Source organism: Psittacula echo (assembly GCF_963264785.1).
Source record: "Psittacula echo genome assembly, chromosome: 3".
NCBI classification, from domain to species: domain Eukaryota; kingdom Metazoa; phylum Chordata; class Aves; order Psittaciformes; family Psittacidae; genus Psittacula; species Psittacula echo.
Window position 1 is genome coordinate 73,656,225 of NC_137736.1, and position 27,647 is coordinate 73,683,871.

Consider the following 27,647-nt stretch of genomic DNA (forward strand, 5'->3'; position numbering starts at 1 on the left):
CTGTCCGGTTTGGTTGTGTCTCATGATCTGTGTAGGTCAAATGAGAAATTTCCCCTGCTGCAAGGTCACTTGGCATTGTCAGGATTCTATGAATTTTGGCTCCTTAGAAGGGATTTGTAAAGTGAGACTTGGAAGGCTGTGTAACTCTCTGTGATGGGAAAAATGTCAATGTGAGAAACCAGCTGCTACTTCTAGGTTACTTCTTTTTAATGGATGCATGAGGTTTAAAAAAGATAAATATGAAGAGCACTTGGCCAGAATAATCCAAAGCAGCAGTTGATTGTAAAGAAAGGTAGACATCTTTCCTGCTTTGGGACATAGGGGAAAAAATAAATAAATCTGTCATTTATAGACAGATATAAAGTATACGATTGGGAATAAAGTGAGTAAGCTAGGAAAGCAGTTAAATTATCCCTTTCTTCTTTTGCTTATCTGATCACAGGAAACTTACTGCCATGCATTTCTGCTCCTCATTTTGAAAGCTCACTGACATCCATTTTTTGAATGCCTACTAAAATTTTCATGCAAGGTAATAATTAAACCTTAAAACAGTAATGTCTTTCTGGTTATTTCTTAGCATTAGTGGGATGCAACCCCTCCCAAAGCCACAATATTCTTCACATTATATTTGAGTTTGAATATATGTGTTTAGATATTTTGTAGCAAGCATATGCAATTATATTACTCTTTTGTAAATGTACATGCAAAAAAAGCAATGAAAGCACTACAAAGTTCAGGCTACACCATTAGAATAAATTAAATTTACATATTTCAAAAATTATTTTTCAAGGTCTTGGACATGTTTTGGACTTTCATAAAAATTCTTTCTGTTAGGTTCAGGCTTATCGCAGCTGCAATTTTCCTTTATTGAGAGCCGTGCCTTTCATACGCTGCTATTAGGTGCCATTACATATTCCCATTCTGCTTTGGGTTGTGAAAATGTTTATACTAAGGAATATGGTACCTTTTATGAGTAATATGCACATATGTTGGATTACAAGAGGCTTCAAGTAAACTGTTGTCTCGTTTATGTGGGGTTACGCTTATAGTGCCACAAATCAGTTAGCTTTGGCTTCACTTAACATTTAGCTGTGGGAAAGTAACCACTGTAAAGAAATAATATGGCTTTCAATGTTTTCCTGATTTTTTTTTTCGCTCATTTGCTCACTAACAGGCTTTCAAGTGGAATAATACACAGCCTGAGTTGCTTGCTCATAAGTGTGCTTTTGAACAAAGTGTGGTTTAGTTCACACTTTGTTCAGCAACTGGGAGCTAAATGGGAAAAAAAATACATCTTTCTCATCTTGCTTTTTTCCTGTATATTTTTTGTGCTCTTCATTCCTCTGTTCAGAATTAAAACAGATCTGGACATCTGACTGCTCCTCACGGGGTGAGTTGGAATAAACTACTGCTGTTGCTCCTGATACTTACCTTGCTACAGCCACCATAGATCGAACAGTGTGGTTCCTCACAGCTCTCTGAAATAAAATAAGGCATACTTCACTCCCAAAATACTTACTACCTCTTGTATTCATTTATTGTGGATTTTATTTTCTTCTTTGCAAAGCAAGGATAAGTTGTGTTATCCCTTCCTCATCTATGTTTTTTCCCAAGGTCCCTTTGTTAGATGAGATTGCATGTTTCTAGTCTGTCTTTCATTCCCTGTAACCGTTGCAACTACACATTTTTTGGAACTGTGAAAGACATTAAGCTAGTTTCAAGTGGAGGTCTAAAAGACATACAAATCTCCCGTTGTTGAATGGGTATGTAAGAGTAATACAGTAAAACTTACAAGGCATATTTCTGTATGTGTATGTATTTTCACTTTCTGTTGGCAGACACAGGGATTGTCTTCTTATCTCGACCTTGTACAGGTAGGAACAGTATAGGCTGAGGAGGAGGGATCATCAGCTATTTTTATTTGTATTTGTACATCAAAAGTTTGTTAAATAGAACCCATAGAAGTTTGTTGTTAATGTTTTTACCAACAGCACTCAGCTAAAGAAAGAAATATGGAAGAGATTTGATGTGTCTGTTTTGCAGAATTGCTTTAAGCCTTATTTATATATTTTTATATATATATTTATTTATATATGTGTGTTAGTATTGACAAATAACTAAGTTAGCAGTACTTTTTACTTTTCAGCATTTTCATGAAATTCTTGGAATCCAACCTGGAGAAGCACGTCTATTTCTAAATGGCCTTCATATTGACTTGGATTTTCATGATCCTTTTAGGTAAGATGGTACATTTTTTTTGAAGATTATAGAATTATTAATAATACTAACCTTATGAAGTTTAACCATGGCAAGTGCAAGGTCCTACACCTGGGTCGGAGCAATCCCAGGCACAGCTACAGGTTGGGCAGAGAAGAGATTCAGAGCAGCCCTGCAGAGAAGGACTTGGGGGTGTTGGTCGATGAAAAAATGAACATGAGCCGGCTTCAGTGTGCGCTCACAGCCCAGAAAGCCAACTGTATCCTGGGCTGCATCAAGAGGAGTGTGACCAGCAGGTCGAAGGAGGTGATCCTGCCCCTCTACTCTACTCTCGTGAGACCTCACTTGGAGTATTGTGTGCAGTTCTGGTGTCCTCAACATAAAAAGGACATGGAACTGTTGGAACAAGTCCAGAGGAGGGCCACGAGGATGATCAGGGGAGTGGAGCACCTCCCGTATGAAGATAGGCTGAGAAAGTTGGGGCTGTTCAGCCTGGAGAACAGAAGGCTGCGTGGAGACCTCATAGCAGCCTTCCAGTATCTGAAGGGGGCCTGCAAGGATGCTGGGGAGGGGCTATTCATCAGGGACTGTAGTGAGAGGACAAGGGGTAATGGGTTCAAACTTAAACAGGGGAAGTTTAGATTGGATATAAAGAAGAAATTCTTTACTGTAGGGGTGGTGAGGCACTGGAATGGGTTGCCCAGGGAGGTTGTGGATGCTCCATCGTTGGTGGTGTTCAAGGCCAGGTTGGATGAGGCCTTGGGTGGTATGGTTTAGTGTGAGGTGTCCCTGCCCATGGCAGATGGTTTGGAACTAGATGATCTTAAGGTCCTTTCCAACCCTAACTATTCTATGATTCTACTGGGGAAGTCGTGCTTATGGTGACAGTTAATCTCATCCGGTGGCCAGGAAGTGCTCCAATAGAGGGAGTACTGGTTTACAGTAGGTTTGCTTTGAACATGAACATTGGATAAGTAGTTGAAAACGGTGTTTTTACTCTTGGATATAAGCTAACTACCCTGGACTGCAGGACAGCAGATTTTGGCCTCTTGTGGGATCTGATTGGTAGAGTGCCATGATAAAGCCCTGGAGGGAAGGTCATCAAAGGACTGGAGCACCTCTCCTATGAAGACATGCTGAGAGAGTTGGGGGTCTTCAGGCTGGAGAAGAAAAGGCTCTGGGGAGACCTTATAGCAGCCTTCAAGTACCTGAAAGGACTTGTAGGAAAGCTGGAGAGGGACTGTAACAGTAGGACAAGGGGTAATGACTTTAAACTGGAAGAAGGTAGATTTAGATTAGACATTAGGAAGAAATTCTCTACTGTGAGGGTGGTGAGACACTGGCACAAGTTGCCCAGAGAAGGTGTGGCTGCCCCATCCCTGGCAGTGTTCAAGGCTGGATTGGACGGGACTTTGAGTGGAAGGTGTCCCTGCTCATGTCAGGGCGATTGGACTAGGTGACTTTTAAAGGTCCGTTCCAACCCAGGCCATTCTATTATTCCGTAATTTCAGTCTTTGTCTTGCCACCAGTATATTCTATTAATGCAGAACTAATATGCTTTTTTGTATAAGAAATGTTTCAGTTTCTCTAATTATAGTACAATTGTTTTGGGTGTGGCTTGCCTCTTCTATGCAAGCATTCATAAACTGTAAACATTTTCCCTTGCGTTCTTCTGTATGTTGACAACAGCAGGATAGACTTGACTACTTTAAAATCATCTTTGGAGACCTGCAAACTGTAAATAAATCTACTGATGCTAAGACTGAAGGGTTTTTTTTATGTTACTATGAACTGTCAAAATCTACAATTCTTTATCTTTTTAACACAAATTTGTCTTCTTTTTTCTTTCATGGAGGTTCTTAAACTTTCTTGATTTTAGCATTTATACGTACAATTTTTACTTGTTTTTTTTTCTCAGCCAGAGTTTTGAGATGGAATCACTTGCATCATTTTTGGTAACAATGCATATATTAACAGTGTTTTTTAATGATAGTGCTAGGTTTAATTTCAACATATTTTTAGAAGAAACCTTTCAGAATAGAGAAAACTCAAAATGAAGCAAGATAGAAATAAAGGCATTTGTAAAATCTTGGCTGCTGTGTTCTGCTCTTGAGTACTTCAGGTTTGTTTCCATTCTCACATTGAATTTTCAGGATGCCACAAATGTTCCAGAGTCTGTTGTGTCTTCTTGGGAAGAGTCTTCTTCTGGGGGTGTAGCTATGTTTCCTTTGTGCTGTTTTCAGGGTTCTGCCATGATGCAGACTCACAGCTCATCTTTGTTTCCATCACTTGCTGCCTGCTTCTCTACACACTCGCAAAACTTCCTCTTTGGGTACCCCTGCTTGGGTTTCTGCCTTAGCCAGAACAATGCAGCGAGCAACCTTTCACTCTGCTGTCCTGCCACATCTTACTAAAGATCAACGAAATTCCATCATATAAAATAAACGTGAATGAACAAGAGTTGTATAATCTCTTATAATTCTGTTTTGAAATAAGTTGGAGACATGCAGAATTATTAACTGATTTTGTTTTAAACATTTGACTGCAAGAGAATATAAAAATTATTTTCAATGCTAAAAATAATCCTCACATTAATAGTCTTTGAAATATTTTTTTATTTTGATGTCATGACAAGAGTTCTGTGTAGACATTAAGCATTTTGTCTTCCTGAAAAAGTATCCTGGAGACTCTTAAACTGGAAGGAAAAGTGATGCATGGACTTCATGAACTTGGAATCAAAGAGGAGACCTTGAGTAGATTCATGAGGTTGCATATACATCCTACAGATGACACTTATGCACTAGATATTCGTCACTCTTCAATAATAGTAAGTAATTTAACAATTACTTATTTAAATATTACATATTTGATAATGATGTGTATGAAAGAGTCTGTCTTTTTTTTGTAGTGTAATTGAAATATTAGGCATAAACCCATATATCAATAAGTAGTTTAGAGTATTTTGGAGGGTGATAGCTCTTTAATATATCTTAGGAGTAATTTTCTGTAGCCCATACCCTATTAAAATTTTAAGATGTAGGATATTTAAATGAAAAGAGAAATGTATGTAAGTACTTGCACACTCACAGCTATAGAATTTGATTCTACAGCGATTAATCTACCTACATAGTATCCTCATACAATGCACGGCTGTTAAATGTTCTTCAGAAGTATGGTAAGTGGATAATTATGATAAATTGTGGGCAACTTGAATATGTTTTTTCTAATTGTCCAATGACTCTGCTTCAAAATGTATACAGTTTTCATTACAAAGGTTATATGCCAGTGGAAAAAGCACTCAAATACTAATTTTCTTCTCTTGAAAGAAGCATATATTCACTCTTCTGTTTCTCAAGGCTTGCACAGGAAACAATAAAGGAACAAATTAGCCATATATTCATTAGTTCTTTTGATATATCTAAAGTGCTGCTAGTGTCGATTATAGATAAATACTGTCTTACAAAGATGGTTATACTGTGTTGCACATATCTCTGATGCGTTATTATGACCTTTGTATTGTGAAAGTAGTTTCTACACTTGAAAAAACTGTTTCATTCACATCCTGATGCGTTTTTTAAGTGGCTGCCTTTTTTTGTTTTAGTGGATTAATAACATAGAACAAGACTACAGCTATAGCACATGGCCTGCAAGCTATCAGGAACTGCTAAAACCTGCATTTCCCGGAGTTATACAGCAGATTAAACGCAATTTATATAATTTGGTAAGTTTGGAGAACTCAATTTTTCTGCATAGGGTAGGTGCTAATACTTGAACAGGCAATTTATTGAAAAAATACACATGCTGTATTCATTGTGAAGGTTAGCATTTCATGTTTTCTATGTAGGTCTGCTAATAGCAGTGGAAATCTTTTTGTATGGTGAGTCATATGTGATTATTAGTCTGATTTCCAGAAGTGGATTTGGACACAGTTTTGTCTTGAGCTTTTCTTACTACATATAGATAATTCACTACTATCAATTAATTTTCTTCATAGTACACTACTTAGAGAAGACAATTATAACTGTCCTTGTTTTAAAGATGGTAAAATGAGTGTCTTGTAGCCTAATGTTTATTCTGTGCATGGTATTCTGTATCACTTAGTAGGCTAAGGAAACAGGTAATGCTGGTTTAAATTGGAATTTAAATAACAAAAGATAATTGTCTGATTCAAAGAATGGTTTGGGTTGGAAGGGACCTTAAAGATCATCTAGTTCCAACCTCCCTGTGTCTTTTGGTGAGTCAGTTGGTTGATACAGTTGGTTTTCTGGGCTGTGAGCACACACTGCCAGTTCATGTCCAGCTTTTCATCCAGCTTTTCATCCACCAGCACCCCTAAGTCCTTCTCCTCAAGGCTGCTCTCAGTCTCTTCATCCCCCAGCCTGTATCATACCAAGAGTTGCCCAGACCCAGGTGCAGGACCTTGCACTTGGCCTAGTTGAACCCCATGAGGTTCACATGGGCCCACTTCTCAGGCTTGTCCCGATCTCTCTGAATGGCAACACATCCCTCAGGCATATCAACTGCATCACTCGCCTTGGTGTCATCCATACACTTGCTGAGGGTACACTTGATCCCACTGTCTGTGTCAATGATGAGCATGTTAAGCATTCCTGTTCTCAGCATGGACCCCCGAAGGACATGACTTATCACTGATCTTCATCCAGACATTGACCTGTTAACCGCTACTCTCTGGATGCGACCATACCGCCAATTCCTTACCCATCAAATAGTCCATCCATCAAATCCATCTCTCAGCAACTTAGAGAGAAGGATGTTGTGGGGGACTGTGTCAAAGGCCCTACAGAAGTCCAAAGAGATAACATCCATAGTTTTTTCCCTTGGCCATTGATGTAGTCATGCCAAGTGACATGAAGCTTAGTATATAAAAAGGCAGCCATAGCACAAGCAATGTGTAATAAAGAAATGCATGTTTATAATGAAGCATATGTCTAATATGAAGTATATTGCATTCAAAGTTAAATATTGTTGAATATAACAGCTATAGAAATCTACAATGTATCATTTAATTATAATCTAAGGGAGAGGGAGTGTTCAAACTTTTTAAAATTATTCTGCTGCATTTCAGCTACTTTAGCAAAATTATCAATTCTGGGGGGAGTTGCAGCACAAAGCTGAATAAATAAGGTATTGATGTCATAATTAAATCTGCATAAGGATAATCTACCTATGCAGACAGATCCCACTTATGTGAGACAGGAGGGAAAAATTCTTTCCCAATGCTCCACTTCTTAATTAAAAAGTTTTAAGTCAATATATTCTCTTTATTTTAGTCTGGTTTTCACCGTGTAAGAGTTAGTTGAAAGAAGTAAAGCGAAAAACAGCATTGGATCCTTTTTAGTTAAATATCAAGTCCTTTAATAAAAACAAAGTATTGACATAGAGTCTTTTAAAAAAGAGTAGTGATATCACTTGGTTTGAAGGTCAATAAATGGTTAAAGCCTGTTTTCAGTATTTGGTCCAAATTCATTAATTCTGAAGTTATTTTCATTTATACTCTTAATGTTTTCTTACAATGAATGCCCTAGGAAACTGAAAACAGTTGAGGCACAAAGCTTCTTTGGAAATTTCTGTTCTTATCTCAGATTTTATGTATGAAAAAAACCCCAAACCCGACATCAAGAATAAGTATTGTATGTGTATTATGTTTTCTCTTATTAGGTACTTTTTATTGATCCTGTCCAAGAAGATACAGGTGATTATATGAAACTGGCAGAATTATTCTTTCATCATGATGTGCCACTTAGGTAAGGAAGACTGAAAGGCTTGAAGAAAAGTCTTAAAAGATGTTTGATTTCCTTTTTTTCTTCTTCATCTTCTGTTCTGCGAGGCAAAGATACAAAGTCAAATGAAGGCCAATGCAACAGCATTCTAGTCAGACATACTGGTTACCCACTTGTATTCAGCTTACCTGGGTATTAAGTATTCTTAAGAAAATAGGTTACAAGGGATAGCATACCTGTATGTGTGGAAAATTAACTTCAGAAGTCCGGTAAAAAGTTACCTTGTCGAATAGTCCCACTGGATGCCCATGTGAAGATGAATTCTAAGCAAAATGTTCTGTAAATAAAACATGATTCAAGGGCATTTTGAATTTAGCTCTTTCAACTGAGGTTGTTTTACCTGGTTTTGTTTTATATAAATACTTGAAAACCAAAGCAAGATTTTCCTCACTAAGTTTTGAATTTCTGAAAATCAGTTGCCTATGGCTGAGCTGGTCATCATCTGAGAGAGAGAGGGAGACTTCTGAGGAGGACTATGGTTGATCTGAGATGCCTACTTCAAGAAAAAATAAACTGCTCTCGGAAATGCCTGTTTATTTACACAGCTAATGAAAGAAGAGAAGGGCATCAAAACTAGATCAAGGTTCAGCAAGATGAATTCCATGTTAAATATTTAAAATCTTCCTGTGAAACAGCTTTTTATTTCTTCAATAAATTACAGGGTTTTCATTTCCTTTAAAATTATGCTAGTTCTGATCATCATTTATTTTTTCTTCATGTTTTATTTTTTAATGACAAAAAATGTAGTGAATGACAGATATTAGTTATCTGTGCATTTTATCACTGTTGTTAATACCTGGGAGACAATGCTACTTCAGTCCTTGAGGAGAATAAAGCCTAGAACCTAATTTGCATGACAGCATAAGATAAACCAAACTGGATCAGACTAAAGGTCTGACTTCTCTGAGGTTAGAGCAACCGCAATGTACACAGTATTCAAGATGTGGACAAGCCATGGAGTCTATAGTTTCGTATAATATTTTGCTTTGCTGACTGTTCCTACAGCACCCAGATGACACACAACTTCAGGACAAGTTATTTGCAATGATAAGAGATGTAAAAAATGGGAGAAGCAATTAATTGTAGAACTTCTTTATGCATTAATTATTACTTATATCTTTTTAGAAAACTTACTGTATTTCTTACTTCCCTCTCTCCTTTGATCTGATGCACAACTGATTATGTCATAGAATCATAGAATGGTTTGGGTTGGAAGAGACCTTAAAGATCATCTAGTTCCAGCCCTCCTGCCATGGGTAGGGACACCTTCCACTAGACCAGATTGCTCAAAGTCCCATTCTTGGTTGTCCTTGAATCTGGCCTTGAACACTACGAGGGATGGGGCAGCCACAGCTTATCTGGGTAGCCTGTAGTAGATGTATTAAAATTGGTGTGAATGCGAAATTAATGGTAGTTTGAGCGTAGGGGAAAACCCAGAGGGTAGAAAAGGTAAAAGAAGGGCTAGTAAGAATGGCATGTATTGATGACAAGACATCAAGACCCCAGCATGTCTACATGCAGCTACTCAAGATGCCCATTTCAGGAAAAATGAAAGACAGACTAAAACAAAGACTTAAGCATTCAAGGGATGATGGCAGGAATGTAAAGAATGTCGTAACCTTCAGACAGGTAAGGAAAGAAAGGGCTGTGAGTAAATCCTAGTGATTTACAGTAATCTTAATTATAGTCAGCTTTAAATGAGAGAAAAGACATCCAAAATCAGTACATAGTTGATAACCTAGGCATAATCTGGGAGACCTGATGAAGACTGCATAGCTGGCATCGTCAGTGTCACCACAGACAGTCATGGCACCACCACCTAAGTACAGGTGTTTTCTTCATCCCTACATGCTGGGCATACTTGACCGCAAATGTCTTGGTCTTCTATTGTCAGAATTAGAATGTGTGTGAAACTGATACTGTTTTAAAATGTGTGAACTCTTTTTTTTTTTTATATCTATAGAATTGGATTTGTTTTCATTTTAAATACAAAAGAAGAAATTGATGGAAATGAAGATGCTGGAATAGCTCTTTGGAGAACTTTTAATTATATTATGGAAGAATCCGACACATCTCAAGCCTTTACCTCAATAATTAACGTGAGTACTTTCACAAGAAATCACCTTTTACTTATTACTTTTATTTCCTTTCTATACAGTTAGGATTTTGCTACCTTTTAACAAGTTGATAAGTTTGCATTTACTGTACATGGAAGTAAAATATTAAAAACATGTATAGCATTGATAGGGTATAGAAGGATTTGCAGAAATTCTTTCCTCTTCCAGGATCCAGGATGACTTGCTCTCGTCATTTTACCTGTCTACAGGTTTTCTTCAAGAATCTAGAAAAGTAGATGCATGCCTTACACCTTTCAGTATTTTCTTGTGAAAAATTGTTCTGTATTATTTGTGTTAACATGATGTGGTTGTCTTGGTGTTCTGTGTCTCTTGGAGTACAGGCATTTTAATATCACTTTGGCAATCCTATAAGCTTTGAAAAACCCTTGGTTGTTCTCTAGTTTATAAGGTGAAACAGAACAAGATAAGTTCTTTTTTGCTCATGTTTGAGCTGTTCATGGGTGTAGAAAACAGAAATATTCCAGGCTTGCAGCTTAGTGACTGAGACTGGTTTTCTGTGTGAGAGAATGCAGGTTTGTGTAAAGACAGGTATTTCAGAGGTGAGAGATGAATGGAAGGAAATAAAGTGAGCAGTCTAATTGAAAACTCTGCAGGCAAAATTGTGTCAGAGACTATTGTATTACTACATTTTTTTTTTTTTTTTCTATCATTCTGTTCAGAATGCCTGGAAACTAATGTCATGGACAAATGCAGAGAGCTTAAGATGAAAGTAACTGAGGTAACTAGGAGTACCTTGGAAGAGAAATAGAAATCCACAAGTGTTAGGGAGCTGATACATATGTGTGACTATTATCCATGACCAGATGACAAAATATCAATTTACAGAGTGCTTTTTAAAATGTTGCGTTCTTCTGTTTACATTGTTTCATAACATAAAGAGGAGGGAATGATAAATATTATTTTAAGTTAGCAAAAATAGAATCAATAAAATACAGAGTTGAGATGTTCAGAGCTGTAGAGAGAAATATATTATTCCTCATTTGAAAAGAAATAGATTGAAAAATTTTCACTTCAAATTTCTTTTGTAAGTTTGATGAAAGTAATAAAATTTTATGCTATGGAATAAAATAGCATTGGTAAGGAAAAATTGTCACCATAGGAAAAAAGTATTACTCACTAATTCAGGCTTGGATTCATCTCGTATAGCTTCAGGTAACTACCCATGGTTAGGTATTTTATAGTAAGAGTTTAGATTTCTTCTCTAATCAGTGGAGAAGAAATAACCTTTCACGTTCAGCTCACATAAATGTATTTCCTTTGCCACTTCAGATTTAGACTCAAAGTATAATAATAGATTAATCAGAACAGTGCTCTGACGGAAGATTGTGCGTAAGTGTGATGGTGATAATTACTGAAGCAGTACAAAAAAATGCAATATAGCAATAAAACCAATATAAAAGTATAGTGATATAAAATTTACTGTAGCACTATAAAAATATGTTTTTATTTTTATTAATTTAGTTATATTATGATTGACAATTTTTTACATTATTTCTGTTACAATTCTTACAGATGTACCATGAAGTGCAAGGTGGAAATGTTCTAACAGTAAATCACGTGAAAGATGTTCTTAGAAGAGAATATCCACATGCTGATGTTCAGAGCATACTAGATACTCATTCTGAATATGATGAAGGCAGAAAGGTATGTTGGGAGGAGTGGTAAGAAATCCTGCAGGGTAATGGGTTAAAACTTAAACAGGGGAAGTTTAGATTGGATATAAGGAAGAAATTCTTTACTGTTAGAGTGGTGAGGCACTGGAATGGGTTGCCCAGGGAGGTTGTGAATGCTCCATCCTTGGCGGTGTTCAAGGTCAGGTTGGATGAGGCCTTGGGTGGCATGGTTTAGTGTGAGGTGTCCCTGCCCATGGCAGGGGGGGTTGGAACTAGGTGATCTCAAGGTCCTTTCCAACCCTAACTATTCTGTGATTCTATGATTCTATTTGTATATCAAGTATTTGAGTATTTGTCAAGCTGAAAGGTTGCCAAATATTAAAGCAAGTATATATAGTATCTTTGAGTAAAAAATTTTCTTCAGCCATTTTCATTCAGTCATTAATGGAACTGTTGAAAGGGCTTCTGCATTAGTACTCTGCCTGCTGCATTCAGGACCAAGGCTTTTTCTAGTAAGCATGTCAAGGGGCCTGTCCTGGACTTCAGAAAGTTTACCTGTGTCTTCTGGGCAAGAAGCTGAAGTCTGGTCTTCTAGGCAAATAATTGTTTTCTTTAATTACACTTTCTGGTTATAATTTCTTTTGGGAAAGACAGCTATAGATTTTGATTTAAAGGCTGTAGAGAAGACATTTTTACCTATAATTGATTATGTAGGCAATTTTCTGCTGAAATATATACCTAAAAATACCATGAAGGATGAAAGAATAGGAAGGGGGAATTACTTACAATATGTTTGTATTTGTTTGTCTAACTGAATTTTCTCTGAGGAAAAATCAGCTTGTTCTGTTTTCTTATCAAATAAGGCTTTGCTTCTGAACATAAAAGCCTTTTGAGGTTGGGGGGGGGGCTTTCTTTGGAGAAGAGGTCTTGTTTATTCATCTGAAACTGACTTTCTTAAGATGTTTCTCCGATGTTGTTTACTTGATAGTTTTTGCTAAGAATATTAATCAAAATAAGATTCTCATCAAGAAGATAAAACTAAAGTTTCAAACCACCATATATCAATCTATAATTTCTTTTGCCATTCCATTTGAGAAATAAGTCTCATGTGTCCTGTTTGGTTTCCAAACATTTCCTGTTTTGTCCCTGCTGCTTATGAGAAGTTGTGACAGTGAATAGTGCTTGGAGATTAGAGGTCATGATCTCATGAGACTAGTTTCATTTTTTGCTAAAGTCAGCCACAGTCTTATTTAATCCTGTGATATTTCTGATCTGATCAGGCAGGAGCAACTTTTTATAAAAAGAGTGGCCTGGGTCCATTGCCTCAAGCTCTGTTTAATGGCGTGCCCTTTAACAAAGAAGAGATGGATGCTACAGAGTTAGAGACAATTATTCTCCAGAGGATTATTGATGCCACCGGAATCTTCCAGAGGGCAGTGTTCATGGTATGTTTAACATTTCTGAATGAATGCAAGATGAAATATTTGATAGTGAAATCTCTTGAGCCATGTTTATATATTAACTTTTTATAAAGAGATGGCTTGAAATTAATAATATCACAAGTGAAATTACATTGTTACATTAATTTTTAGTCATGGTTTTGAATGAGTGTATTTAGATTGTATAAGACTGAAGGATCAACCAAGCATGTAGTAATTACATAGATTTTTTTCAGCCAGAGCCTGAGAATGTACTGAAGTTGTTCATTGAAAGATATCTATCTGCTGTTTTGAAATATTATCCATATGATATGTATATATTTTTGACTTTTCCATAACTTGGTACATGTAGAAGTTTTAATCTCAGTTGAAAGATTGTATGCATACTTGGTCTTTTTTATCTTGAAACTAAAAGTATATTTAATTTTTCTCTCTTACGACAGGGTTTGTTAAATGATCATGTGAATGCAATGGATTTTCTTATGGATCAGCACAATGTAGTTTCCCGTATAAACCCCAGTATTCTTGGAGCAGAGAAAAGATACATACATTTCAGATCCACATCTGGTAACTACTTTTCTCTGATCGGCCATTGTTGTGGTTTTCCTTCTTCTAAGTCTAACATATTGTATTTTACACTTTGCAGTTCCATTTGATGTGGACGACTTCTCTACTTTCTCCTTTTTGGACTCACAAGATAAAAGTGCTGTGATTTCAGACAGCATGAAGTATTTAACAAGAAAGGGTATATGAATTTTCTATATGGGTGTTATATTTATACATATATGTGGGCATTACAAATCATTGTAATTTGCCAGTAAAATATCCCAAGTAAGTAAGTACCTGAAGGATCACATGTAAATAAATAAATTTCCTGATATCCCAGTATCTCCTTTCAGGAACCACATCATATCCTAATATTTAAACATAAATTATAGTTAACAGGATAGTTATTCTAGATTTTGTGGATTTAAAATGGGATGGATGATGTGGCTAGTTGTTTTTTGTTTTGCAGATTTGAACTTAAAAAGCTTTGTAAGACTTTGCAATTTCCATACTAAAATGGTTTTACCTGAGGATGTTAGAGACTATATTCAGTTTTTAAGTGACTCTTAGTTGCAGCATTATCAAGTGATGAATGTATAGTCTTTATATCTGTGTCAAAATTGGGCATTTCTACAATTTAAGGGATAGTTGATTTCATGACTTATTAGCAGTATTTATTTATGCAGTATTAATAATCTTTACTTATTCCATTATCAGAAAGAAATGCCATACACTTATTTTTCTTTAGATTAAAATTATTTGACTCTATTTGATTCTCTGTCTACAACCACAAAGACATCCCAGCTAGTTGTCAGATGATAACTGGCTTTCAATCTGTAAATTCATTTCTCAGATTCAAGTCTCTTGTGTAAAACCCATAACTTTTAAGCTGAAATCTCCATTTAAGATCTCTGTCTTCAGTGTGTTTTTCTAGACCACAGCAACATTCAATTATAATCTCTTCCTAGAATCTCAGCAGAACGCTGCAAAATTCCTGTTGATACATATTACCTTTTAGGGGATATATCATAGACCCGAATAGACTGATATTCTTCTACAGATAATTTTGCAGAATTTTTCATGTACCGTTGCCCTTCTATGATGAATAAAGATCAGGACGCTATAGACCAAGAAAAAAAGGGGGAATTTCTTCATAGAAATCTATACAATAGTTTACTTTTTTGACTGTATTTAGTATATTCCTGTTCGTGTCCATAAATTGTAAATTTTGTCCTGCCTTTGGTTAAAGGACTCTTCCTTTGCTGATGAGGAAAGTGAATGGCCTTAACTCATTTTAATTATTTTCATTTCTGGCTATATGACCAGCCTCCAGCAAATGTTCAAAAGAAGCCTGTGATAAAGCAGGTCTTGTTAATTGGAGCTAGTTTACAATTTAGGGCCGTCTTGTTTCAGTGGTACAACAACAGATTGGCTATTTTAGTGACTGTCTCATATTAACATGATAAATTACCTTCTAAGGATTTTATTTCAATTCAGAGCGTAAAAGATTCTGATGTGGCAAAAATCAGTCTTACAGTTGAAGTCAGAAAACGTACACATGAACTTCAAAATCTCTAAGAAAATTAATTCGTTATTCATGAGAAGATTCTCCAGAATGTAAAACAGGATTATCTTTAATTTTCAGATGAAGATGCATTATATGCTGTTACTATCTGGATTGTTGCTGATTTTGATAAGCCAGCTGGGAGACGACTGCTTTCTAATGCCTTGAAAAGCCTGGTGAGTTTCAAGCAGTTTTTATTAAGATAATTATTATGACTATGTTCTTAACAACACTGTGGACATTCAAAAATTATACTCTTAAATAAAGGTGTAATAAGAATTATTTTTGTGGGTCAGATGCAGACTTACAGGACTGTGCTTTTATTTTGCTCTACTCTCCTGCAACACTGGCATCTTACAGGCCTGTAAATGATTATTTAGTTTATGGATTCTCATTTCTTCCCAACTACAGACTTTCTCCCATGAGGTAACTTGGTGTGTTACCTGGGTCAGGGAAGTTAGGATAATATGAACCATTATGCAGTATTCTTCTGTATTGCATGTCATAGCTGTGGCTGTGAAGTAACTTTTTTTTCACATCCTGTTTGTATGCTTCTGAGACAGATTAATTTTTTTAATTTGTATTTTTATGTGCTAGGAGGATTATCCACATTTAAGAGTTTGATTAGGTTCCTCAGTGTTAATAATAGGACTTAGAGTATACAAGTAAATGTCATGTAAATATAAATGACAAAAAGAATCTCAGTTCCGGGGAAGTTAAAAGAGTGATTAGACTAAAATTGGAAAAACATCTAGATTTAACTAATCAGGAACGAAGCAGGAACCACCCTAAGGGAATTATAAAATTGGTATGCTGCAGGGAGTGTGTGATACCAAATATGTCTTTAAAAATAAGCTTCAAAAACTGCAAAGAGGAATATGCAGTACAAGTCCTTGTTACAGAAAAACATTTAATTTATCTGACTGCTAGATCTGTGACCTGAGCTTGGCAGTTGTATTCCCTCTCTAGTTTTATTTTTTCACCCCTTCAGCAGGGAAAATATCCCGTAGGTCACAACTAGGAAGTGAGAGCTGTCTGGGCAAGCTCCCACATGTTAGTAAGGAGAATCTAGGAAAAACATTAGAAAAAGCCAGCAAGGCTTGCTGGATCTTCTATGAAATGGCAGTTTAATTGGTTAACTTAATGCTCATTGACAGATTTGATTTAGAGTAACCTCATGTAAACTACTTGGTCTAGTGATTGCCAAGTTTCATGGCAGAAAGACAAAAAAACACAGGGTTTTTTTGAAGTTCATTGCTTTGCATGAAGGTTCTCTGCTCCTTTCCAGGCCCTCTAGTTTGTCAGATCAGGGTCTAGCAGAATTTCTGGTAGGTACAGAGCTGGCACTGACACATATTGCGCATGACTACCATCGGTATTTGAAGAAAAGCATGAAAGAATCTGGAAGGGGAAGTGGCTGAAAGTAACTGACTTTTAACTATTCTGGTTAATACATAATATTTCAAAAACTACTAATGTATTTTTACTTCATTTTTAAAAACTGGAGATGTCTTAGCTGGAAGAGACCTCTGGAGGCATCTAGTTCGGCCTCCCACTCCAACTGGGATTATTGCCAACATGTCAGCTGTAGGTTTGTCTGAAGAAGTCCTGAAAATCTCCAGGGTGGCAACTCCATTGCCTCACTTGACAATTTGCTCTGGTGTTGCACTGCCTTCCTAGTGTAGCTTTTCCTGCCAGGCCAAAATTTATGACCATTACCCCTTGTTATACTCTTTCCCATTAGTGCAAAGAGTTCAGCCCTCTCGTGTTTTTCTCTCACCATTAAGTAGTTGTTGGCATTCTCCGTAGCCTTCTCTTTGCCGGACTTCTTCCAATATCTCCTCACAGGCCCTTAGGGCTGATTACCGCTATCTAGTGTAGACCTTTCTGAAGCTTCTCCAGTGTCAAAATGTTCTTACTGCAGTGGAGGGGGACCAAAACCAGGCGCAGCAGTCCAAGTGCAGCCTCACAAGTACTGAGTAGAGGAGAATAAGAACTTCCCTTGACTGGTTTGCTGTATGTCTTGTAATGTAGCCTAGTGCACTGCCTGTCTTCTTTCCATCAGTAGCACACTTCTCAGAAACAGTTTAAAGTACACATTTCCAAACTTTTTGAATAAATATTTTAACAAAACTTTTCTCAAGAGCTGCAATTTAGAGTTTGACGCTTAAATATGTTGCATACCAATGATAACATTCCTTATTTGTGTATTCTTCACTGCAGTAGCATCTATTTACCTTTTCTTCAGCTAGTGATGCTATTTAATCACACCTTAGAATCATTACTCTAGTAAAATTTAAGTGACATCATTAGATTTGTCTGCTATTAAGATTAAAGTGATGAGTGGATAAATTTTCTTGTATTTATTTTATGCTTTATTTGATAGTTTTTGAAAAACAGAAAAGCATCTACAAAGCCAGTTCTGAAGTCTGTAAATGAACACTTGTATATGTCTTTAAAGTGTTAAAAATGTTAAAAATGCAGAATATTCTATTAAAAAAAAATCTTCCATTTAAAATACATATTACGGAAGAGGTAAATCCTTACTAATAACATTTTTACTCCTAGTTAAAGTCTTGAATTAGGCATTGATGTCTGTTTTCTAAAGACAAAGAGCTGCAATAATTTAAATACTTAAGGGCATTTCACAAAACTGTAATAGATATGAATACATTAGGTAACAGCAGATGGAACTTTAAAATTGTGCATTCTCTATTTTTCTTCACAGAAAACAAGCAGTCATACACGAGTTGGGATTTTGAACAACCCTTCATCAAAAATAAGGGAAGATAACACAGCCATTGCAAGAGGAATTTTGACTGCTTTTCTAACCCAGAACAACAGCAACTTAAAAAGTTTCCTAAGTAAACTCAGTAAGGAAGAGACAGCAAAATCCCTTGCTGCTGGAACTAAAATTACTAAATTCCTTGTCCCAGTGAGTGCAAAATCAATTAGACTATTTTCTTTTTCACTTCCCATGTATTTTATTTATTGTAAGGAGATGTTGAGAATAATAGTGTTTGGACAAATGCCATGAAGTTTATAACCCTTGTACAGTTCCTGCTCTAGCAGATCTGAGTTTTTGACAACTTTTATGTGATGGAAGAATAGAGAATTTCTTTAAAGTAAAGGGAGAAAATATGAGAGTATAGAAGAATACGGAGTACTGATGCTGGATTATTGAGACAAATAGTTGAATTTTTAATTGTTTATTTTATTTTTTTAAAAGCTTTCACTTACTTATAATTACAGTATAATGTTTACCATGAATTAATACTTCAGAAGTAACTGTATTTACCTTGCTGTTGTGGTTGTGGGCAGTAATAGGCACAGACTGAAGCGGTTAAGGTTAATGAGCATTGTATACTTCTGGCTAATATTTTATGGTGTGTTTCTATGAAAATTCATTGGTTTAAAATGTAAATGTTGCTGATTTCAAAGTTCACATGTAAAGTGGAGCTGAGTTGTCAAATAACAGCTGCAAACTACAGTTTCTGTTTCAGGTAGAGCTATAAATTTTAGTATTTTTAAATAGGAAGATTTGGAAGACTAAGAGAACTTGCTGGCACCGTATTGGAAAACTAATTGGGTCATGCTCTTATTTCATTGTCTAATAAATTTTGGGTGACATAAAGGCAGCTAATTAAGCAGTGTATTATCTGAATTAGTCTTGTCTGGTTGGTTTGTGTGTTTCTAATGAAGAAATACGTACCATTAGCATTAAATACAGCGAGGTAATTTTGACAGGTGAGGCACAGTGCCATTGTAAGCATGGCAAAGTTCCAGCATTTTTTTCCCCGCTTCGAATGTTGATCTGTTACATGTTTAACTGGATGATATTTGCTATCCCAAAACATGTTTAAAGCTGTATCCGATGACCACATTAAAATGACTGTTAGGTTTTTAGAGTATTATGCACTTTTTTAATACCCTTTTCCTAAAAGTTCTTTTTCATGCAGCTATGTTCTGGATCATAGAAAAAGTGTTTAACCTCAGGCTCAGCTTTCCTCTCACGGTTATTCACAGTTTGCCAAAGGTAAAAACTGCACACTAGCTAGCTGAGAGACCTTGGCTCCACACCATCAGTCATGTTCTTACACTGGGGCTGAGGTAGTTCTTATGTTACTACATAACTTGAAGAAAATTTTGATTACCTCAGTTATTACAAAATCTATTTTTTGCTGAAATTATTATCTCATGCTTTACCTTTGCTTTAGGGAATGAATGACAATACTTTTGAGAAGAAGTACAACACTTTAGGACTGGATATAATTAAAACGCACCAGATGTTCTGCCGGGAGGTTCTTAAGCTGCTTCCTGGGCAAATGGCTGTTATAAGCAATGGCAGGGTAAGAAAGAAATTAAGTCATCTCTCAGTCTTTCTGTAGGTATTTACTTCCTGGAACTTCAGGTTCAAGGTAAAGAAAATGCATTATGTTGATTTCCCACTTATTCAGCCTGTTGTTAGAGAATGGTATGAATGTTTGCCTCGTTTTTTATTTTGTTTTACTCCTAATTTGTATATTATCTCTGTTCCTTTGAAGCTACTAGGTAAATTTCTCATCACTCCCACAGCTACTTAAGAGTTAATCCCACAAAATTCTTTCAATACATTAATATTTAATGCATTACAAATTATATTTAATAACATTTTTTGATCCTGAAGTTACCTATATTTTACACATTTGAGGTAGAATAAAATACTGCTTATATAATTAAAAAAAAATAATACATTGACTGGGGTAGTATTCCAAGCCTGTAAAATCCCGAGTTGTTTATAAGTATTAAATTGTTAGTCTTAATTCTTAGTGTTCAAACAAAGGTACAGTATGTTTGTTGTTTCAGTTTCTTGTATGTATATTCTGAAACTAATAGCCTTAATTACAGTGTGGCTATTGCTGAACTGTGATTAAAACCCATAATACTGGGTTCACTATTTAGTACTTGTTCATGACAGGCAATACCTTACATTACAAATACAGTTTATACAAACTACTCTGAGTTATCTCTTCTATTTTCCATTTATTCCTCTACCATTAGAAAAACATATGGGTACTGTTTTGGCATGTCATTTCTAGAAACTCTCTTTAAATTGCCATTTTAGTTGCTCTTGCACATCCTATCTGGCTTCTGAGATAAACTGAAATACTAGTAACAAACCCACAGAAAGCATTTTTGTTGATTAAGCACAGAAGAATTGTGTTGACTATTTTGTTCTCCCCCACCCACCAAAATATGCAATGTTATTTTATAAATGGTTGTTACTGTATTCCATGCCTAAAAAAAAAGCCCTCAAATAATGTCATATTTTAAGTTTGGAGGACTAAGTTTCTTTAAAATATTTGGATAAATTTGATAATATACATTCATCTATCTGAAAGTGTGTTTTCACTTTAAAAGATTGCTTTTAAAAAGACATGGAATATCCTTCCTTTCTATCCTTGCTATTTCATCACTGAAGTTTTGTATTTATGAACAAATTATTTTTTTTCTAATTACGACTTCTACAAAAGTAGCATGGTATTTCATAATCACATTATGGCTTTCTCTATCTCATGTATCGTTAAAATTTATCAATTTTTCAAAAGGGTAATTTTACTAGATAGCCTCTCATTTCTAGGAAGAAATTGAAATTTGGGAGGGGGGGACTCAGCACCAAATGTACATCATGATATTCTACATATGGGGAGCCCTTTGGGCTCTTAAAGTTGATTTGGGTTGTTTTAGCCTGGTGGACTATGAGTACAAAATCCAAACAACATTCTAAAGACTATTTTCTGGGACTTCAAAGTATCTTCTTCTCCTTCAGATACTAAAAAATTAATTCTGTTTCTTGTCTGTGCATATCCTACATTCCTCATCCTTTGCTGTTTTCTTCCTTTTTATCCATTCTGCTTCATTTGGGAAACCTTGAGAAATAAAGACTGTGTTCACTGAATTAAACAACTAAAGAGAGTGGTTGGCAGATAGTAATTGGAATTTCAGTTTAGTTTATCTTAGATTTGTTACTTCTGAATAGTGTGGTCCTTTACATAGGTATATATAATGAAGAATATCATGGATATTTCCATTGCAGCTGTTCTTTCTGACTGATAATTAACTGTAATTACATAACTGTAGAAACCTAATCGTGTATAGCTTCTATACAATTTAGTAATATATAGTTAATAATACTGATGAGTGCTGGAGGGTGCATATTGAATATTGTTTATTCATTTAAAATTTTAGTATATTTTTGCTTACAGAAGAAATGTCATTGGGACATTCTATGCTTAGTAACACTTCATCTCTGCCTAAGGTACTGGGTCCTTTAGATGAAAATGAATTCTATGCAGAAGACTTTAATTTGTTGGAAAAGATAACATACAGTACCTCAGCAGAGAAGATTAAAGCTATTGTCAAAGAGATGGGAAACAGTACAAAAAGGTAAAATTCTTTTGCATTTTGAGGCTTTATGATATACTGCCATGTTTATTGCCTATGACAAATTAATAATCCTTTTGCATGAGAAAAACAAACAAAGGTTCAAATACATAGTCACAGTACTCTTCGTACTATATACGTACATATATACACTCTAACAGCACTTGAAGTGTTTGTTGTTTGCGTGCTATGTGTTTTCTATCTTCTTACTTAGCATCTGAGTACTTCTATGTAGACAAGTTTAACTGTCCCTCATTTCCTTTTTAGCATTTCCCTGACAGGCTTAGTATACTTACCTACTCAAACCCTTGCCTTATTTTCTAGAAGAAATGGCACATTTGCTGAATTTTGCATCATTTTGCTTGGCTAATTATGCTATTTAACATAGTTTTCCACTGTATGTATAAACTGTATATGTTGGATTGCAGCTGCATGTGTCATTTACCCTGCAGCTGATAGCCTCTTTGCTACTTCCTTGTTACAGCACAAAGCAGAATAAAAAAGCGCTCTGTGTTATTCAAGAGATGTGCACCCTTTTATCATTGGTAATATGTGTGATGTGGCTAAGGCATAAAGGAGATTATTGTGTGCCCAAAGAATTATATCTTATGTCCTCTCCAACTTGCTTCATAACATTTGTGCAGATCTGCTAAATTACTCCAAATACTTCATCTACTTTCACTGTACTTTGAACCAAGAAATGAGTATAGCTAACTGAAAACAATACTTTCTAGCTTTTGTTTACTTAAGAGTAATTATAATGATACTAAGCTTGATAAAATCCAGTGCATCTTAAAACCACAATAATATCTGAGTATTGGTATTTGAAGTGAGGAAGTGCATTGTCTTTGGGAATCATTAGAAAAGGAGCATGTAGAGGCGTGGGCAGTGTGGTGTTCTGACACCTTGCTAGACAACATTCACACATCTGTTAATTGAAGAAGTGTAAAGATGAGTTCTAGCCAGATTTTAATCTAAGGATCCAGTTTGTGTTCAAAGAAAAGAGCAGAATTATATTATTTTTACAATGTCTATTGACTTTCTGTGTCTAAGTATCATTTCTGTCATCTGGAAGGACTGGCACAACTGAAAGAATAACTACCAGAAAAATAAAATCAAGAAGAGATAGAAATACCGAGGAGATAACTAGTGAGAAGCAAAACCTATTTAATCAAATGTAAAGACTTGGTGACACTGAAAGAGGACTATCAGGGGCTGCAGTGATAGGACAAGGGGTAATGGGTTCAAACTAAAACAGGGGTAGTTCAGTTTAAATACAAGGAAGAAGTTCTTTACTGTGAGGGTGGTGAGGCACTGGAACAGGTTTCCCAAAGAAGTAGTAAATGCTCCATCCCTGGCAGTGTTCAAGGCCAGATTGGACAAAGCCTTGGGTGACATAGTCTAGGGTGAGGCGTGCCTGCCCACGGCAAGGGGGTTGGAGCTGTATGATCTTAAGGTCCTTTCCAACCCAAACCATTCTATGATTTTATAATAAAATTTCTATGGAAATTCCAGTAAGAAATAAAATACATAGAATGATTTGGGTTGGAAGGGAACTTACTCATCTAGTTCCAACCTTCTATCATGGGCAGGGATGTCATCCACTAGACCAAGTTGCTCGAAGAAAGACACCAGAATGCTCAATAAAGAGCTATAAATGTCGCCAGATTGCACCATGCAAACTCTGAGGCTGAATGGCAATTCTGCTAGTTCTGCATCACTTAATTTTTAGAAGTGTATAGTTCACAAGCTGTAAGGCAGTAGTGGTTCTTGGTTATTGTCATGCCAAAGATTTTATTCAAGCTGCAAATCTTGAGGTGACAATCGTTTTAGAGAGTGCAGGTTTGGGATGTGGGCTTTTAAAATATCCATTATGCAGACAGACATACATTAAAATGTGAATGTTTTACTCCTAATGAAAAACAAATTATATATGCCTGATTTACTACAGTGGCAGTGATTTGATTATGAAAATAGATGCCCTATTGTCGTCTTTGCTGAAAACAGAGATGAGACAGGATGTTGAATTACTCAAAGAACAGCATAGGTAAGTTCTCTCTGTCATGATATGGCATTTATAATACTTTAAAATTAAAATGTACTGATGACAATATGTCTTCAGAAACTTGAGTAAGCGTTCCAGTTTGAAAAGAAGCTGTTGATTCTATGGTTGTATGAACAACCTGTTCATCTGCCCTAGCATAAATAAAGTAATTAGGAATACCTAATGATTTTTCAGTCTTACCATTTGCTAAAAAAGGTGATTACAATTGATATGAATGGAAGTGGTGATCTGGAGTTAAAAAACTCTTGAGTTCATACATTTACTAAAATGTTAGAAATAGTTTCACAAATTAGAGCTAAAAGAAGCCCCCACTAATTTTCATTAATGTGGAAAACTAGCATAGCTGTTTCTATTTGTGTACCTTGAGTCATATTGTCAAAACTAATATGCACATCCTTATTTATGTGTAAGTTTGTGTCTTAGCAGTGTCATTCTTGACCACAGCTAAATACAGAGCTTTCAAATGTAATTCAAAATTAAATGAAATTGCATTCAAATGTAAATTAATAGGGCTCACTGGCATGTAATTCCTTAAGAAAACCTGAACAGCCTGTCATCATCTAACAAACTTAAACTTGGTGAGCTCATATTAGTGTCATTTCTGTACTTGTATGTTGGCCCCTTGTGTTTCTGATACTAGATTTAGAACATGAATATGCCCTAAGCATCATCTTTTGTTGTCATCATAATGAATGATACCTAAAATACCAAGATGTGCATCTGTGAATCCTGTCCTCTTTGTAATGGGATACTAATGGTAGCTGGATTTAATTTAAGCTTAGCTGGGGTAAGCTTTCTGAAGCAGACAGGTACATTTTTTTAAAATAACATAATACAAGAACTCTGATCAAAATAAAAAAGCATTGCTATTTTCAGATCCCTGCTAGTTTTATTGGTAAAGGTGCTGTAGTGTGCTGTGCCAATGGGCTGGCCCTGTTGTTGAATATACAAAGAATGAAATTACTATAGCAGTATAACAGTATTCAGTAACCTGTTTTAAATGGCTAACACCTTTTCCAAAGTTATACTAATAAGGGTCAGTACTATGCTACATATTGGAGGGGGTTTGTCTCTCTAATGGTAGTCACATTTCCAGGTATATATTTTATGGAAAACCAATTCAGATAGTCCATTTTGTGTATTTACAGCATGTTTTTAAGTGATGTTTACTAGCATTTCCTTCCTGTAGATTCAGAGTACTTTAACTAGGGTCTTTTTTACTTAGTCTAATCAAGTTTATCAAACTAAATTATTTTCTGGAATGCATAAAGCTTATCCGATCTGTCAAGTTTCACACTTTTCAGATGCTGTTTTTCCCACTGTTTTTTTTAAACTGTGGCACTGCCAGCACTTGTCAAATCTGATGCTTCTAGATATCAGTAAATGAAACTGTAGACCAGTGACCAGAAGGCCATTTTTAAAAGGAAAACACACAGCAAAATTTTATTTGATTAATTTTGTTATGGCGCATGTATTTAATCGACAACCAGTATGGATCTATGTAGATCAATGCTAAATTTTTAGTTGCTGTTAATGTTTAGCTTTGCTAAGGGCATCACAGGGAACAGTAATGGTTACTGGCTGAAACAAGGAAAACATTTTCATGAGCAGTAAAATCTAAAGTGCCTCTGATATTACAAATTCATACCTAAAAATGTTTCTTATTTCCAGAAATAGAGTTTAGAGTTTTCATGTCTTTTATTTTCTCATACCATATTTATTTTTTTTTAACAGTGTAGTAAAAGTCAATCCCCAACAGGATGAACCATTCTATGATGTTGTTGCTATTGTGGATCCATTGACAAGAGAAGCACAGAAGATGGCTCAGTTACTGATTGTAAGATGGTGGTCATTTCTTTTAATTTGCATATTTGTTGCTAAACTTTTTTTACTAAACTTTTTCTAATTTGCATGTACAGTGTAGTAACAGGATAGACAAAATTTAGGTATTTTAAAAATAGATATTTAGCTGTTTAAATTCATATTTGAAAGTTAAGGAGGATCTAATTCATCATTGTAAGTACCTTATTTGCAAATAAAATTCAGATGGAGTGGGTACCAGACTTCTTAAAAGCACGTCCATAAATGCTCTTTATAGTCAGTAGAAGGAAAGGAGGAGATTGTCTGCATAATATAGAGGGAAAGGATCTCCCATCTCAAAATCTTAAGAGGCATATGTTTCTTTCCATTAAACCAGATCACCTTATTTTCCCATGTACCTAAATGAGGTGGTCTAAATCTGTCCCGTAATATCATCATAAGAAGATTGGACTATAAAACTTTCAGCTCTTGCAAGGGTATTTCTCAGTTGATTAATGCTGCCAGGCATATCTAGAAGTCTTCCATTGTGTGTAGCTATTGATCGTCTAAAAAGAGTATCAGTCCTGAAAACATAGCTCCTAAAATGATTGTCTTTTTTTTCTCTAGCTGCAGAATATCACTCCCTCAAGTTCCTTTATAGTTTCCCATAAAAATGTAAATTTTGTCTTCTCTTTATGATCTGTTACAATTCTGAAGTCTGTAACTTGATTTTTGCTGCATCCTGTTTTATCTTTTTCTCTGCAGTAATTATGAAAGTTTCATAAATTCTTACACTGCTTTTTCCCCTTCCATTTTTATATCCTCTTATGCCTTTTCTATCAAAAGTTGAAACATCCACTCACTCTTCATGCATAATGTGAAGCAAAGTTAAACACTTAAAAAAATTCATATTTCAAGACTCTGAAATACTACCTTTTCTCTAGAATCAGATCTTTCATTTCACCATTCTCAGTTAAAATGAAAGCTTGATACTACCAAATAAAAATATTAGCGGATGGGATGAGTTTTTTGTCTTGCTTGAAGGAAAAGTCCAGTGCAGGTCCACATCATTTTGGATGCAACATTTTTATTTGAGAAATAGTTCTCTTCAATGTTTAAAATTCTGGGTGTGTTTTAGTACATGAGACCAGCTAGTACAGGTTACACATTATTTTTATTCCAAATGATAATTGCTTGAGTCATTTTGACCTCTGGTTTGATTTTGGAGATCTTTAGCCCATGTCACATAATAATTTCCCTTGTTATGCTTCCAGTGCTGTTGGATTCCTATTTCCTGCTTCTTCACTTCTCATCACCCTTATGCCATTCCCTAGTATTTATTTTTTTGTCTCGGTAGTTTTACAGTGATGGTATTCAGGTGACAGAAAGTATGGGAATGAGAAACTAGAGCGGAACAGGTCCGTAGGACTACATGAAGTTATAGCACTATAGTGAAGAATATGTGTATCCATGGGTTGAACTGAGGAAAGAAAAAAATGTTTATAATAAAAGAGAGATTTAAGGATGACCATTGACTTGCTTTGTTCCAAATTTTCTTGCTGGTACAGTAATTTTTGATTTTAGCCTTAGTGGTATCTGTATTTTAACTTAGCTTTAATATTTGCTTTTCTAATAATATCCATAAAGGTAGACACAACTGCTTTATGCTTTCAAATACGCACTTTAAATCAGAAACTACAGAAATGAAGATAATTTGATAAAGGTTTCCAGGAGTGCTTTAAGGAAATTAATAACCTTGTTAACTTTAAATAAAATAGATTGCTCACAAAAATAAGAAAAAAATTGCTGTCCTAATATTATGGTTCCGATATAACAGCATCCAGAAAATTAGTATTTTTAAAATGAACAGATGAAGATATTGAGAAAGAGTGGAAATAGTTTAGCTTGCTGGAATGTTTTGAAGTTGATTGAATAGTTTAACAGATCATTAATCTACTGCTGACATTTAAAAATCATTAACTAATTAAGTATTAAAGTAATGCTCTGAGCTTTGCTATATTTAACAATTTACTGCATACAA

General features: G+C 35.4%; 1 protein-coding gene across 5 annotated transcripts in view; it reads left to right on the top strand.

Annotated features, from left to right (window-relative positions):
* Positions 1-27,647, top strand: part of UGGT2 (UDP-glucose glycoprotein glucosyltransferase 2) — an 85,883-nt gene that overhangs the window by 35,008 nt on the left and 23,228 nt on the right. For all 5 annotated transcript variants that reach the window (XM_080612504.1, XM_080612505.1, XM_080612508.1 and 2 more), the window contains 15 exons: positions 2,147-2,238; positions 4,894-5,044; positions 5,819-5,938; positions 7,897-7,982; positions 9,982-10,117; positions 11,669-11,800; positions 13,050-13,214; positions 13,652-13,775; positions 13,855-13,953; positions 15,400-15,494; positions 18,047-18,253; positions 19,536-19,667; positions 21,617-21,744; positions 23,693-23,788; positions 25,541-25,643. In XM_080612504.1, the coding sequence (XP_080468630.1) occupies positions 2,147-2,238; positions 4,894-5,044; positions 5,819-5,938; positions 7,897-7,982; positions 9,982-10,117; positions 11,669-11,800; positions 13,050-13,214; positions 13,652-13,775; positions 13,855-13,953; positions 15,400-15,494; positions 18,047-18,253; positions 19,536-19,667; positions 21,617-21,744; positions 23,693-23,788; positions 25,541-25,643 (1,866 nt within the window). The remainder of the gene's footprint in view (positions 1-2,146; positions 2,239-4,893; positions 5,045-5,818; positions 5,939-7,896; positions 7,983-9,981; positions 10,118-11,668; positions 11,801-13,049; positions 13,215-13,651; positions 13,776-13,854; positions 13,954-15,399; positions 15,495-18,046; positions 18,254-19,535; positions 19,668-21,616; positions 21,745-23,692; positions 23,789-25,540; positions 25,644-27,647) is intronic.